Genomic DNA, 13,163 nt, shown 5'->3' on the forward strand with positions numbered 1-13,163 from the left:
TATTGGTCGTTTATGCTTATGAAATAATTTAAAATTTACTAATGGTGAATGAAATAATAATCTTTAATGCATGTATCAATACTTTTTTGAAGAAATTGGACTGATCAAGACAAACCTTAAACTTGAAGGAACAAACTTTTGCATGTATCACGCAAGAGTAAGAAAATGCTAAAAGAACACAAAAAGGAAAGACTTTTACATGTTTTTCATATACTTTGGAACATATTGCAAAAGGTAAATCAAAATTACAAGTAACAAAATAAAAGAAATGAATCTTAATCCTCTTTTTCTCAACAATTTTTTACAACTCATCAGTAGGTTCTTCCTCCTCTGCTGATCCAGCTGAGCTTCCACCACCACTCTTTTCATAGACTTGTTTTATGATTGGATTACACACTGCCTCCACTTCCTTCAGTTTCTCATCAAAATCTTCTTTCTCTCCATTTTGGTTATCATCTAACCATTCAAGAGCTTCTTTCAAGGTGTTCTCAATCTTCTCTTTGTCATCAGAATCAATCTTGTCTGCAAGTTTGTCCTTGTCATCTATGCTACTCCTCATGTTGTAGATGTATGTTTCTAGCTTGTTCCTGGAATCGATCTTTTCCCTCACTTTCCTGTCTTCTTCGGCGAATTCCTCAGCTTCTTTCACCATCCTTTCAATCTCTTCCTGACTGAGACGCCCCTTGTCGTTGGTGATGGTAATGGATTGTGATTTCTTTGCTGCTCTATCCTCTGCTTTCACATGGAGGATGCCATTGGCATCAACCTCAAAGGTGACTTCAATTTGAGGAACTCCACTGAACGAACATTAACATTGGTCAATGTCAGGCTGGCACACTTTAAAACAAGGTAATAATCAGATTTGGATTACCAACTTACCTTGGAGCAGGTGGAATACCAGTTAGGTCAAATCTTCCAAGTTCACGACAATCTTTTGTTAGGCTTCTTTCTCCTTCATAAACCTATAATTTTGTAAATACATATAGTTTTAGTTTGCATTCGAAAAGCAAGATTTGATGTTTGAAGTTTAAAATAAACGTGCATTGATTGATTTACCTTGATGGAAACTGTGGTTTGCTGGTCTTGGTAAGTGGTGAAAACCTGAGATTTCTTAGTTGGGATAACAGTATTCCTGGGGATCAACTTAGTCATGACACCTCCAACTGTTTCAATGCCAAGGCTCAAAGGAGCAACATCTAGAAGAAGGAGGTCTGCAAAATCAAAACCGAAAATCTTGTCAATGATTCATAAACATTATGCTGCCAGGCCAATTAGTCCAATATCAATGAAAGTAGATCATTACCTTTGGTTTCTTCACCGCCTTCACCGCTAAGAATTCCACCCTGAACTGCAGCACCGTATGCTACAGCCTCATCCGGATTGATACCCTTGTTAGGCTCTTTGCCATCAAACAAGTCCTTCAACAATTGTTGAACCTTGGGGATTCGAGTGCTTCCTCCAACAAGAACAATTTCATTAATATCAGACTTCTTCAAATTTGCATCCTCCAAAGCCTTCTTCACTGGTCCTAATGTTTTCTTAAACAAGTCCATGTTCAACTCTTCAAACCTTGCCATTGTCAATGGCTCAGAGAAATCAACACCATCAAACAATGACTCGATCTCAACTCTAACTTGATGTTGGCTACTCAAAGCTCTTTTTGCTCTCTCACATTCGCGACGAAGCTTCCCTAAAGCCTTGTTATCCTTGCTAATATCTTTGTTATATTTCTTCTTGATCAACTTGATGAAATAATCCATTACTCTATGATCAAAATCTTCTCCTCCCAAGTGGGTGTCCCCACTTGTAGCAAGAACTTCAAACACTCCATTATCGATAGTCAAAATGCTAACATCAAATGTTCCACCACCAAGATCATAAACCAAAATGTTCTTCTCTCCTCCTTTCTTGTCCAATCCATAGGCAATGGCAGCAGCTGTAGGCTCATTGATGATCCGAGCCACGTTTAGCCCGGCAATGGTGCCTGCATCCTTAGTAGCCTGCCTTTGCGCATCATTGAAATAAGCTACAAAATCACAAAAACAAAACTCATAAAACCATATTCTTGTAATTGATAGTTCCATAAAAAGACACTGAGAAAACAAGGAGATTTAATCATACCAGGAACTGTGATGACAGCATCTTTGATCTTCTTTCCCAAGTAAGCTTCAGCTGTTTCCTTCATTTTTGTCAAAACCATGGCACTGATTTCCTCAGGGCTAAAAACTTTAGTCTCACCTTTAACATGAACTTGAATATAAGGCTTCCCATCTTTATTCACCACCTTAAAAGGCAAGAACTTGATATCTCTTTGAACCTCTGGGTCATTGAATCTAACATAAAAACCAAACACCCCAAGTTCAATTCACCTCCAAAAAAAAAAAAATCCAACAATTTAACTTTGTTTTTTTTACTTACTTTCTTCCAATGAGACGTTTAACATCAAAGATAGTGCGTTCTGCATTGATAGCAGCTTGATTCTTTGCGGCTTCTCCAATCAAACGCTCTGTATCAGTGAATGTAACCCATGATGGGGTGATTCTGTTCCCTTGATCGTTCGCTATAATCTCCACGTGCCCATTCTTATAAACTCCCACACAAGAATACGTAGTCCCGAGGTCAATTCCAATCACTGTTCCTAAATTCTGCTCATCTGCTGCTACTGCTATCTCCATGAAGAACTCTTCATAAAACAACAAAATATAGTTATGAAACAGAGTAAAACAGGGGAAAACAGAGCAAATCAATTGAAAAGTAAAAGAAAGCTTTTGTGATTACCTGAAATAAAGAGAAATAAAATCCAAAATGCCCTGTTTTTGTTCACCATTGTTGCTGTTGCTTCTTTGTTACGTATGAAGTGGGAAAATCAAAATTTTTCTTTTTTTTTTTTTTTAACCTTGAAGGCTCTGGTTTTTGATTCAGTGAGATGTAAGAGTTGAAAGGGTGGGTTTATTTATACAGAGGAGAGGCGGCTCGGAGCTAGAGTGTTCGACGCAATGGCGGAAGGCCACGTCACCAAAATGATGTTTTTTCGGTTGGCAATTTCGGACTACTAACGTTACGGGGTCCGTGCTAGAGTGTTCGACGCAATGTCGGAAGGCCACGTCACCAAAATGATTCTTTTTGGGTTGGCAATTTCGGAATACTAATGTCATGGCCCAAGCGGCGCACCCATGCCAGGTACCATCAGCAGAATCCGTCAAGAGGGCTCAGGCCCTGGGCTCATAACAGGCAGACAGAGCGCCCGCACAAGCTCCCTAGGCCATGGAAATCTTCTAGAAGGGTTTTAGGCCCGGATATGGGCAGATCAGACTCCAACAGACCCAAGTGCTGAATCTTTTAGAAGGATCTCAAAATTGACAGTGTCCTGCAGAATTTGAACTTTTCAATAATAATTTCATGTAATTTTCTTATAATAGAGTTAGAGTCTGTAATATTCATCGGATTGAGTTAATTCTGACCATTGATTCAGTTTCCAGATCCTTCAAATTTTTATTTTTATTATTTTGAATTTTAATAATAAAACACAGTTTAATCTTACCTGTTTTCAGCCACTTAATTTTAAAATTTAACAAAAAAATCTGCCCATATTATAATATGCAATTCAATGCTGAATTGCTAGTCTAAGTAATGAATTGTTATTGTAAAAACAGTTTATGCAATCAAATTGATCATTATACCAATAGATTGTTAGCTCAATAATGCTAGAATCAGAGAATTAAAGATCTTCAGTTAAAATCGTAATCATAATATAAAAAATATATATATATATATATCGATTCAATTCAACTGAACAAACTATTAACCCAACTACTTGGCAAGCAGCCTCAGCTGACAAATCAATCTGAACCTGAAAAAACTCTACAGAAAAAGTACAATTTTAAGTTACAACCCGATCAATGTTTGGGATTTTGGGACAGCAAAAATTTATTATCACACCAAGCAAAACATTCTAAATCTATCGAAATGGAGCCAGAGGGCTAGGACTACGTGGGACTTTCAAGTTTCTAAGCTCTTTACAAACATTATCTAACATTCCCAAAAAGTCTCTTACAATCACAAATATCCCAAGTGGATTAGCTTCATCTAGTTTGCTCACATCTCCATGGAAATATTCTGTGATTTCTTTGACATGTAATAGGACTCTATGTTCATCTTCTTGTAGCTCCTTTAGATTCTTCTCCGCATAGTTCAGGAAGGAATTCATTGAACGAATGAAATTCCCACTTTTTTCGTCTGTTGATAGCTCCTTACGGACTAGATGTTGCAGTTTAGCCTTGCCATCTGACAGGTTCGAGACAGAACTTGCAAGAACATCCAGGTCAAGTGTAGCTGTCTTCTTGACATGGTAGAGTTCAGTACTTAAACCAGAAACAAGGTCTAGTCCCATTCTTCTATAATCTTCTTCCTTTTCTTCAGCTGTTCTGCAGCTCTTGTTTCTCTGGTTGATCTTCCCCATAATGCTGTCAGACACTTTTATACCTTCGGAGCGAATAATCTCTTGGACAACAAAATGGAGCAACGTAGTCTTCCCATCGGTTCCTTTCACATCCGCAAGCTTAAGGAGGGCATCAAGCTTGAATGCTCTAGCCCCTCCTCTAATTGTTCCAACATTCATTCGGTTGCCTGTTTTGAGTACTGCTTCAAGTAACTTTAAGAAGAGCCTGCTTGATCTGAGTTCCTTGCAGGCTTCCTAGTAGAACAATGAAATGAAGGTATCAGTTGTTTGTACCGGAATCTGTATAGCTTTGTTACAAAACAGCTTATATGAATTGTAGCCTGATGCTTACCTCCAGCATTGAAAATGAGTTTTTAAGATGAATCACCTCATCCTCAAAAGTTTCTCGGAAAAGCATAGCTTCAGCACGTAAGAAGGCGAATGGAACGCTTAGAAGTACTTTAACAAACTTCTCAGCAGACCCCAATTCATTGATATCTCTTTTGTAGCTAGAAAGCTTAGCCTCTTCTTCCTTGGTGGGTACCATTTTCACTAATGCTTCTAGTTGTTGTAAAACCAAACCATTTCCTGCTTTTCACCAATTGAAGAAAGTTAAAAAGGAATTTTCTTCTTAATCATATTTATTTCGGAATTCATTTGTCAATGGTCGAACTAATTCCATTGAAGGGAGTTTTATGTTTAGCTTTAATCAAACAATGAATGAGTGAATCCAAGCCTGTGCTATACCTTTCATCAATGCATTGCATGCTTGCTCAGCTGTCACATTCAGTGCTTTTAAAAGAATGGTTATGTTCTGCAATCTCTTGGGCTCAAGTACATGCTGGCTTGGAGAAGGGGTTTTGCTTTTTGTTTCATCATTCTTCATTGAATTTTGTATGTTGTATCCGAAAAGTGACTCCATCATTTCCTCATCCAATCTGTTCCATATCAGATTTCTTAATTCTCAGGATCAAAAAGATGGGAATTTAGAGTACAAAAAAAGATGAGATAACTTACTCGAATGAGTTTGACCGCAGCTTATCCCATACCATAGAGCGATCTGGTGCAGCTCTGACTTTGTCCCAGTGAAGTGGCTTCAATTTTGCCAATGGAGCACCATCTTTGCCCAGTGGTGTGTATTGTGGAAGTTGGGCTGGTGGAGGTGGTGGACCTTTGACGGGGTTATTGTTTCCTTTCAGAAATAGAGGCGGACATGGTGGTGGAGGAATACCAGGTGGACTTGGCAAAGGTTTACAAGGTTTATGAGGTGAAAATGGGACGTCACATGGGTTTGCTTGGTTTTGGTTTGATCCCGAAGAGGCATCTGAATTCCTAGCAGGTGTTATATTAAGCAATGTAGAAGAAGTTGAAGATTTGAATCTTGCTCTAGTTGTTGCAGATGAAGAAGAATTTAAAGGAGAAATACGCAAAACTGGGGGCAGAGGAGGTGGAGGTGGAGGTTGTGGGGGTGAGGGTGAGGGTGTGAAATTCTTTTGACAATCAGGAGAATCCTGGCGGCTACATGGAGATTGAGGCTGTAAAGTTGTTGTGTTGTGTCCTGACATTGATATGGACATGGATGGAGGTGCAAAAGAATGCTGAGGAGATGATGATATCTTTGTTTCATTTAGAGGAATTTCTGATCTATCACTAAGACTACCAGCTGAAGCATTGGAAATCCGAACATTTGATGAATTCGAATCAAGAAAAGAATGAAAAGATTCATCATCAGATGAATGACATTCAATAGGAATTATTTTATCAGAAGGTGAGCAGTTACCAACATCAGAATCATATCTTGCTGATTCTACATCCTCATGAACTGACATAATTTCCCTTGTTGAAGAACTGCTAGCATTGTCATATTCTTGTATAGCAATTTCTCTATTTGATTCCTCCCTCTTATCTAATGCATAATTTGGAGTGCTATGATTTGGTGATGTTTTCTCAGTTTCAGCTCTTTGTTTCAAAGAAGCTGGTTGCTGCTCTAAGTCCACTCCTAAGGAATTAAGATAAAAGAGATCTAAGCCAGGATTTAAGCTCACCTTGCTTGATGAATTTTGAGAACTTTTATACTTGGATTTGCCTCTAATTCTTCCTTTTTTGTTGTATCTGAAAATTGTTTTTGTTGATTTCTTCCTATTCTTTCTGATTTTGCCACAGAAACAGATGAGCCCAAGAAGACAAGCTAAAAAGGCAGCTCCTCCAGACACAAGGACTGGAACCAGGATTCTTTTAACTCTTCCTTTATCTGTGTTTTCATTGTGAATCTTGTCAGGTGGTGGCATGTTGCTTGATCGAGGTGGTGGATGATGGAAATGAGCCAGCATTGGCGATGATGGAGCAGGAGCAGGAGCAGGAGCAGGAGCAGGAGCTGGAACGAAAATCTCAGCTTCAACGCTTGGTGATGGAGAGGGAGATGGTGAGAAATATCCAGCAGCACCATTTAATGGAATTCTTCTTCTTTTGGTACTCTTCAGTCCAAGTAAGGCTCTAAACTTTTGCACAATCAAAGCTTCCTTTTGTTCATTCTCATCCTGTCCTGAAACTTTCTCAATTTTGTTCTGATTGCCCCCACTTTCCTCCATGAAATAAATCTGCTGTAGGCCATGAACTTCCAACTCCTCTGCTGCATCCATTAAAGCATCAGCAATCAAAATGTGGGAGCTGCCTAAAGATATAAACAGGAATATGATGAAAATCATGTGAAGAATCTGAGAACCATAACCCATGATTTTTTCAACTAGAAACAATCAAAGCACCAATCAAGCTTTCTGCTTATAAATCTACTTCTTTTTGTTGCATTGCATTCTCTCTTTCCTTTTTTTCTAGAAAAAAGAAACATTTATTTCGGTGATGCAGATGATGTGTAGTGAAAACCATCTAGTCCTGCACAGTCTTTAATGCTACTCCAAGGTACCCCTGAACCTGGCAGTTGTAGCTGTACTGAACCTTCTTTACTTCTGTCCCCTATTCATGTTCTCTTATCCCTTCTCACCTTCATAAATTCTCCAGCAAAACACTTTTAAATGTGTTGGACAATTTGCCTTACAGATATACCCCTCAAGGTTAATTTTCCAGTTTTATTTTGTCAAACTTTTCTGATATGCTTTCTATTAGAGAACGCTGACATATATTTCTGCCCTTTATTGCTTATGCACCTCATCATTTTCTACAGGATTTTAGATACCATCAGTGTTCAAAACTTAATCTATAAAATCTGAATCATGGTCTTTGCATTTAAACAAAGCTCTTTTTAAGTTCCTAAAGCTCAAACCTTACAAAAATGTCGGTGGGTCCTATTCTGTTGGACTTTGCCCAACTCTTGATAGCATAAGTTTCTCCAACCCCCATTATTAAAAGAAGAGAGAGAGAGAGAGAGAGAGAGCTTGAAAATTGGTCTATTCCTTTCTCATGTGGTAATGCATCCATTCCTCCATTATGCAATTAAAGCCATATCTAGGCCAAAGCTAGATCTTGAATGCTGCATTATGGGAAGCTGGTAGCCGTTTTTTTAGTACTAGTCTGTTTCTCAAGCTTTTTCATGGCTCCACTTGCAAGGTTGCTTGTTGATTGTCAATTTTTTTTTTTTTAATGTTCAAAACATGGTATCGTTAGTTTGGTAGAATTGATGTTGATTTTCAGTAATTATATTTGGTATTAGTCTGTATTGTCAATTCAACCAAGCAAGGCTCCGAATTTCATCCTGGCAAAGCAAATGATTGCAATTTGATAAATACTAGATCTTTTTTGTTAAAGATATATGTTCAAATTCAAAACTGTAACTAGAATCAGCTGAAAAATCTGATGTTGTTGATAAACATAGCTAGGATAGACAAGTTATTATCTTTTCTTTAAAATTCAAGGGATAAACTTGCATGAAATTTTATAAGTGAAATTCATGAATTTTTTTATTATAATTGAATAAATAAAAATTAAAATAAAAAATTAAAGTCAATAGATTTAAAAATCTCATAACATAAATTAAATGTATAAAATTTGAAAAAATTTGAAAAAATTTTGATATATTTATTAAATAGATATTTTTTATAAAAATATTGATAAAATTTTTATCATTGAATAAATACTAATCAATTTTTTTATTATAAATAATATTTTTAATTTTTTTTTACATATTATTGATATTCACATTGAATTCTATCAATTTATTGGATCAAATTTGTTATTAAATTTTTTTTATTTATTTCTAATAAAAATTTTTACGAATTACATCTATAAAATTTTATATAAATTGCATTCAAAGTTCAAATGTCAAGATCTATCTGTCTTGTAAGGAATTATTTCTATAAATTAAACATTGCTGAAAAATTTATTATTAAAAATCTGTTTTAACAAACTAGTAATTTAGAATCTAAAAATTAGCTCAGTTGATTAAATTTTTAACACCTACAAACTTTCTTTTATTCTCAAATTACAACTCCTTTTATTAAAAAATATAGCGTTTCAAAAGCTCTTATCACTGATCAAAAAGAGTATATTGGACACAAGAGCTTTCATTATTTGTGCTGAGACTGAGACTAGATTTTTAGTAATGGCTGGTTTTACATGCATTTTGTGACTGATTTGGTTCAGCATTTGAAGAACAATTTCACTAAAACTAAAAAAAAAAAAAAAAAAAAAACATCTGCTTGGTAATGTGCTGTCACATATCTCAGACCACATCTGAAACACAGTGGAGCCCATTGTCAACAAGAAGCTCCAAACAGGACCAAGCTTTAATACCTTCCAATTCTCTGATCAGTACTGCAATGGCAAGTTGGGGGATGTCCATTTTTGACATTAAGAAAACACCAAACATTATGGGATGTGTACAGCAAGAAAAAGAAGCTTACAGGAGCTAAGAAAAAAACAAATGGAGTCCTACAAAAGAATGATGTATCAGAAACTAAGTAACAAAACCCATAGAAGAGAAAGAATCCTATGCCTACATTGCTTCCAATTTCACTCAAGGTTGGTGCCAAATTTTTTACCTACAGTGGTCCTGAACAATGGAGTTGAAATGAAACAAAACTACTGAAGAATTATTATTGTTCAACTTCATTCAAATTTTGCTACTGTTTCATTTAAGTATTGTACATTATTAATGGCTATGAAATTGGTGCCCATCACCTTAATTAACTGTCCAATATCTAACATGTTATTTTTGCTTTTATTATGGAATTTATTTAGCTAAATAAATTTCAATATTTGATTTTCTGCATCCATTTGTAAGTTTGTTCATTGAGGGTAATTGAATTAATAACTAAAAGAAATGAAAATGAAATAATAATATGGGCTTGTAGGCAATGGGCCCTTATGTTTATTTTAGGAGAGGAATAAAATATAATAAAATATGTGATTATGGACAGGATTAGCAATAATGGGCCTTGACTCAGAAGACATTGGATCAAAGCAGGTGCTTCACGTATTTTTGAGTCATGGATTCAGCAATCTTGTACCAAGGTTTGGATCGACTAAGATAAAAAAAACGAAAGTGTAATATTAGTTTGATTTTATTTTTTTTATTAAGTTTGGATTAACTTTTAATATTAAATATATATATATATATATTAGGTTTAAATTGCAAAATGAAAACCCAAAAAAAAAAAGACTTAAATCGAATTATATATTTTTTTATTAATTTTTATATTTTTTATAAAATAAAAATAATTATTTTATATATAAATTTATTTAAATATATTAAAAATCATATTAAAATAATATATAATAAATTTTAATTTAAAAAACTACTGAATCAATAGAATTCGATTCAAATCAAATCGAATTGTATAAAAATTTAGTTCAAATTTATATCAAATTTTAAAATTGTACAATTTTATACATTATCCAAAAAAATTGATCCATTATCGGCCCTAAGGCCAATTGTTCCACAATCGATATCATGTAGATATGTTTTGCATTTTTGAAAGTGCTTTTTAAACAAAAAATTGATTTCTTGCCTTAATTTGATGCAAATAAGTATAAAGCAATCTGTGCATATTCCATCATAATTGTAATTAGATAATTTTTTTTCACTTAAAAAAATTAATAATTGAAATTAAAAATTTACTATTCTACTAATAGATTATATAATTGTTGAAAATTATAATTAAATGATTACCATTTTTGTTATTTTTATAAGATTTAGAAGCTTCTTTTCTCATGGTTGACGCTATTGATTTCGTTTTTTCTTATTTAATAAAAAAGAAAAAGCCATGGTTGTTAATTTAGAGCATGGTCTAAATTGAAGAATTTTTGAATAATCAATGGGGGGCAAGTAGGATTCAATTTTCAAGTGTTCTTCACCAAATCTTTATATATATCTAAGCTTAACTTTATGCATTTTCATGGTTTGACGAGGTTTAGATTATCTCCCATTCATCAGAAGTTCAATTCATTAATTCCAATGTTTCAACTATGTAACATATAGTAATTGATGAAATAAATGAAATTCATCAATGAATTTGTCAATAGAGATGTTTATAGATCAGATAAGGTTGGATTTAGATCAAATTCACGTTTGATATTAATAATTTAATACATATTTAGATTCGATTCAATTCGATATTTAAAATCTTAAAATTTTTAAAATTCGATTCAAATTATAAAAATAAATCTTATATTTGTAAATTAAATTAAATTTATATAATAAGAATTTAAAAAAAATATTAAAAAAATAAAATTTAAAAATTTAAATTTAAATATATATTTATATAATTATAATATTTTATTCGAACTAAATCAAGTAAAATTTAAACTTTAATTATTATATCCAATACCTCGCTTAAAATTTAAACAAAGTATAAAATTTATATCTAAATCTATTTAAAAAATTTTAATTTTTTATTTAAATTCTCTAAAAATTTGAATAAATCAAGCTAAAATCATCTCAATCTTTATTAAATATATACATTTGTACAAAATTTGACTATAAAAAGAACAATTATTTTGGAAACAATGAAAAAATAAGCAATATTTTCCATAAAGATAACGCGCATGGTCCATCCAATTTTGTACGACAGATTCAGCCAGGTTTTCACTTGTTTTGACAGCTTCTTCCCATTGTCAAAACTCAATCCAGGTTCAATTTGCCATCAAATTTGACTGGTTTTTGGTGAAATCTAGAGGCTAGCTATAGTACTAGTACTTGCACTTGGTTGAATTTTGGAAACAAGAAACAAACACATGATCATGACAGATCAACAAAGCCACCAATACAAGGTGACGTATATAAAACAAAACCTCATTAGCTGTCTCTATCTTTCGTTTTGACCTGTTTGTTGTTCTTTATTTCCATCGTATTTTTGTCCTAAAACAAACATCACATGCATTAATATGGTACCGTGTACTAGGTTACTTAGGTGGGTGAATATGTATCCGGCTTTCAAGATTTTTACTTTGATCTCGCTTTGAAAATTCATAATTACTCTAGAGACAAATGTTTGGTTGTTATTTAATTTTTTAATCGATAAAGATAGCTGATTAAATCAAGATTGTTGCTGACGAGTTAGTTTAAAAAAAGGTAAAAACCTTAAATCATTAGGTGCAATTAATGATAAATGTCAGAGATTTTTTTTTATATTTGTATTTCGATAATCAAATCAATATTTTTAAAAAATAAAATTTAAATATAAAAATTTAAATATAATATTTGAGATAAATTATTTATATTTAAATAATAAAAATATTTAATTTAAATAGTTCAAACTTCAAATGATAAGATTAAAATTGACGTATCAATCGAAATAAATTGATAATTAATAACTCAATTGAAAAATAATAAACCAACATTTTTATATAACATCGGAGAGTCAAGTTGATAAGTATAAATTTTAAATTTTAATACCAATAATTTTTTTCTTATACCCAAAATGTGATATCTTTTGTACAAGAAAATTAGCACCAAATGACCTGTATTCGACAAAGCTTCACTTTGTATTCAAGGGACTTGGACCAATGATAACCAAAAGATTATATTTCTAATGATTACCATGTGCATCCTAAATGACTAAGTAACCTTAATTGGCCAAGTTGTTCTTGCATTATTGGCTGAATCAATAGTTTAAAACAACTACTAATTGCAGGGCCCAATGTTGGTTTATCATAATGATGATATTTGGACAAATTAATCTGAGCACTAACACCCATTAACTATTAAATATTAGGGATAATTACTCATTTGACTCTTGAATTATTGTACTTTTTTAATATGGTGCCTAAACAAAAAATTTTTATAATAAAGTATTTAAACTTTATTTCTATATTTTAAATTATCTCAACCTTTTAACATCGTTAAAATAATACTGATATAATATTTATATATTGACATAAATGACAATTATTTATCGTGTAATTTAAGATGTTATTGTCAAATGTCATTTTTAATTAAAAAATAAAAAAAAATTTTATCGTAAAAAAATGATATGTGACAATTACATCATTAGCACATGACTGTCACTTATTATAAAATATTGATTATTAATATGTGAAAGAAGTTGGTGTTTTTCCACATTATAATGGAATTACCACAACCCGCATTAGTGGAAACTCATTGAGTTTTGATTTGAATTATTTTTAATTAAAGCTATACCTTTTCACCTACTACTAGTTTAGTTTTTCTGCATATATTGCTGAGTTGGGGAAATTTTTTGGAATATTTTTCAAAGTTCAAACCCTCTAATTACTAAAGCTATTACATTATTCCTTGTGAACCAAATTTTTATAT

The 13,163-nt window shown here is 32.9% G+C and overlaps 2 protein-coding genes across 2 annotated transcripts; both read right to left on the reverse strand.

Moving 5' to 3' along the window:
• Positions 1 to 166: 166 nt before the first annotated feature.
• On the reverse strand, positions 167 to 2,934 carry LOC111277316 (luminal-binding protein 5-like). Its single transcript, XM_022863686.2, has 7 exons — positions 2,779 to 2,934; positions 2,419 to 2,683; positions 2,122 to 2,333; positions 1,304 to 2,026; positions 1,057 to 1,211; positions 880 to 962; positions 167 to 797 (listed from the first exon to the last, which is right to left on the reverse strand). The coding sequence occupies exons 1-7, from the start codon at positions 2,825 to 2,827 to the stop codon at positions 302 to 304; spliced, it is 1,983 nt and encodes a 660-aa protein (XP_022719421.2). The 5' UTR covers positions 2,828 to 2,934; the 3' UTR covers positions 167 to 301.
• Positions 2,935 to 3,814: 880 nt separating this feature from the next.
• On the reverse strand, positions 3,815 to 7,556 carry LOC111277941 (Actin-binding FH2 (formin homology 2) family protein). Its single transcript, XM_022864384.2, has 4 exons — positions 5,456 to 7,556; positions 5,186 to 5,376; positions 4,791 to 5,026; positions 3,815 to 4,693 (listed from the first exon to the last, which is right to left on the reverse strand). The coding sequence occupies exons 1-4, from the start codon at positions 7,168 to 7,170 to the stop codon at positions 3,959 to 3,961; spliced, it is 2,877 nt and encodes a 958-aa protein (XP_022720119.2). The 5' UTR covers positions 7,171 to 7,556; the 3' UTR covers positions 3,815 to 3,958.
• Between the last annotated feature and the right edge of the window lie 5,607 nt (positions 7,557 to 13,163).

This window comes from Durio zibethinus, chromosome 7 (assembly GCF_047325235.1).
Source record: "Durio zibethinus cultivar Kanyao isolate XHJ-2024 chromosome 7, ASM4732523v1, whole genome shotgun sequence".
In the NCBI taxonomy this organism is placed as follows: Eukaryota; Viridiplantae; Streptophyta; class Magnoliopsida; order Malvales; family Malvaceae; genus Durio; species Durio zibethinus.

Coding starts and splice junctions, on each gene's coding strand:
- LOC111277316 (XM_022863686.2), bottom strand. CDS start 2,827: ATGGTGAACAAAAACAGGGCATTTTGGATTTTATTTCTCTTTATTTCA. Junction 2,684..2,778: donor TTTATTTCTCTTTATTTCAG/GTAATCACAAAA, acceptor TGTTTTATGAAG/AGTTCTTCATGGAGATAGCA. Junction 2,334..2,418: donor AAACGTCTCATTGGAAGAAA/GTAAGTAAAAAA, acceptor TTTTTATGTTAG/ATTCAATGACCCAGAGGTTC.
- LOC111277941 (XM_022864384.2), bottom strand. CDS start 7,170: ATGGGTTATGGTTCTCAGATTCTTCACATGATTTTCATCATATTCCTG. Junction 5,027..5,185: donor ATGCAATGCATTGATGAAAG/GTATAGCACAGG, acceptor GGTGAAAAGCAG/GAAATGGTTTGGTTTTACAA. Junction 4,694..4,790: donor ACTCATTTTCAATGCTGGAG/GTAAGCATCAGG, acceptor TTGTTCTACTAG/GAAGCCTGCAAGGAACTCAG.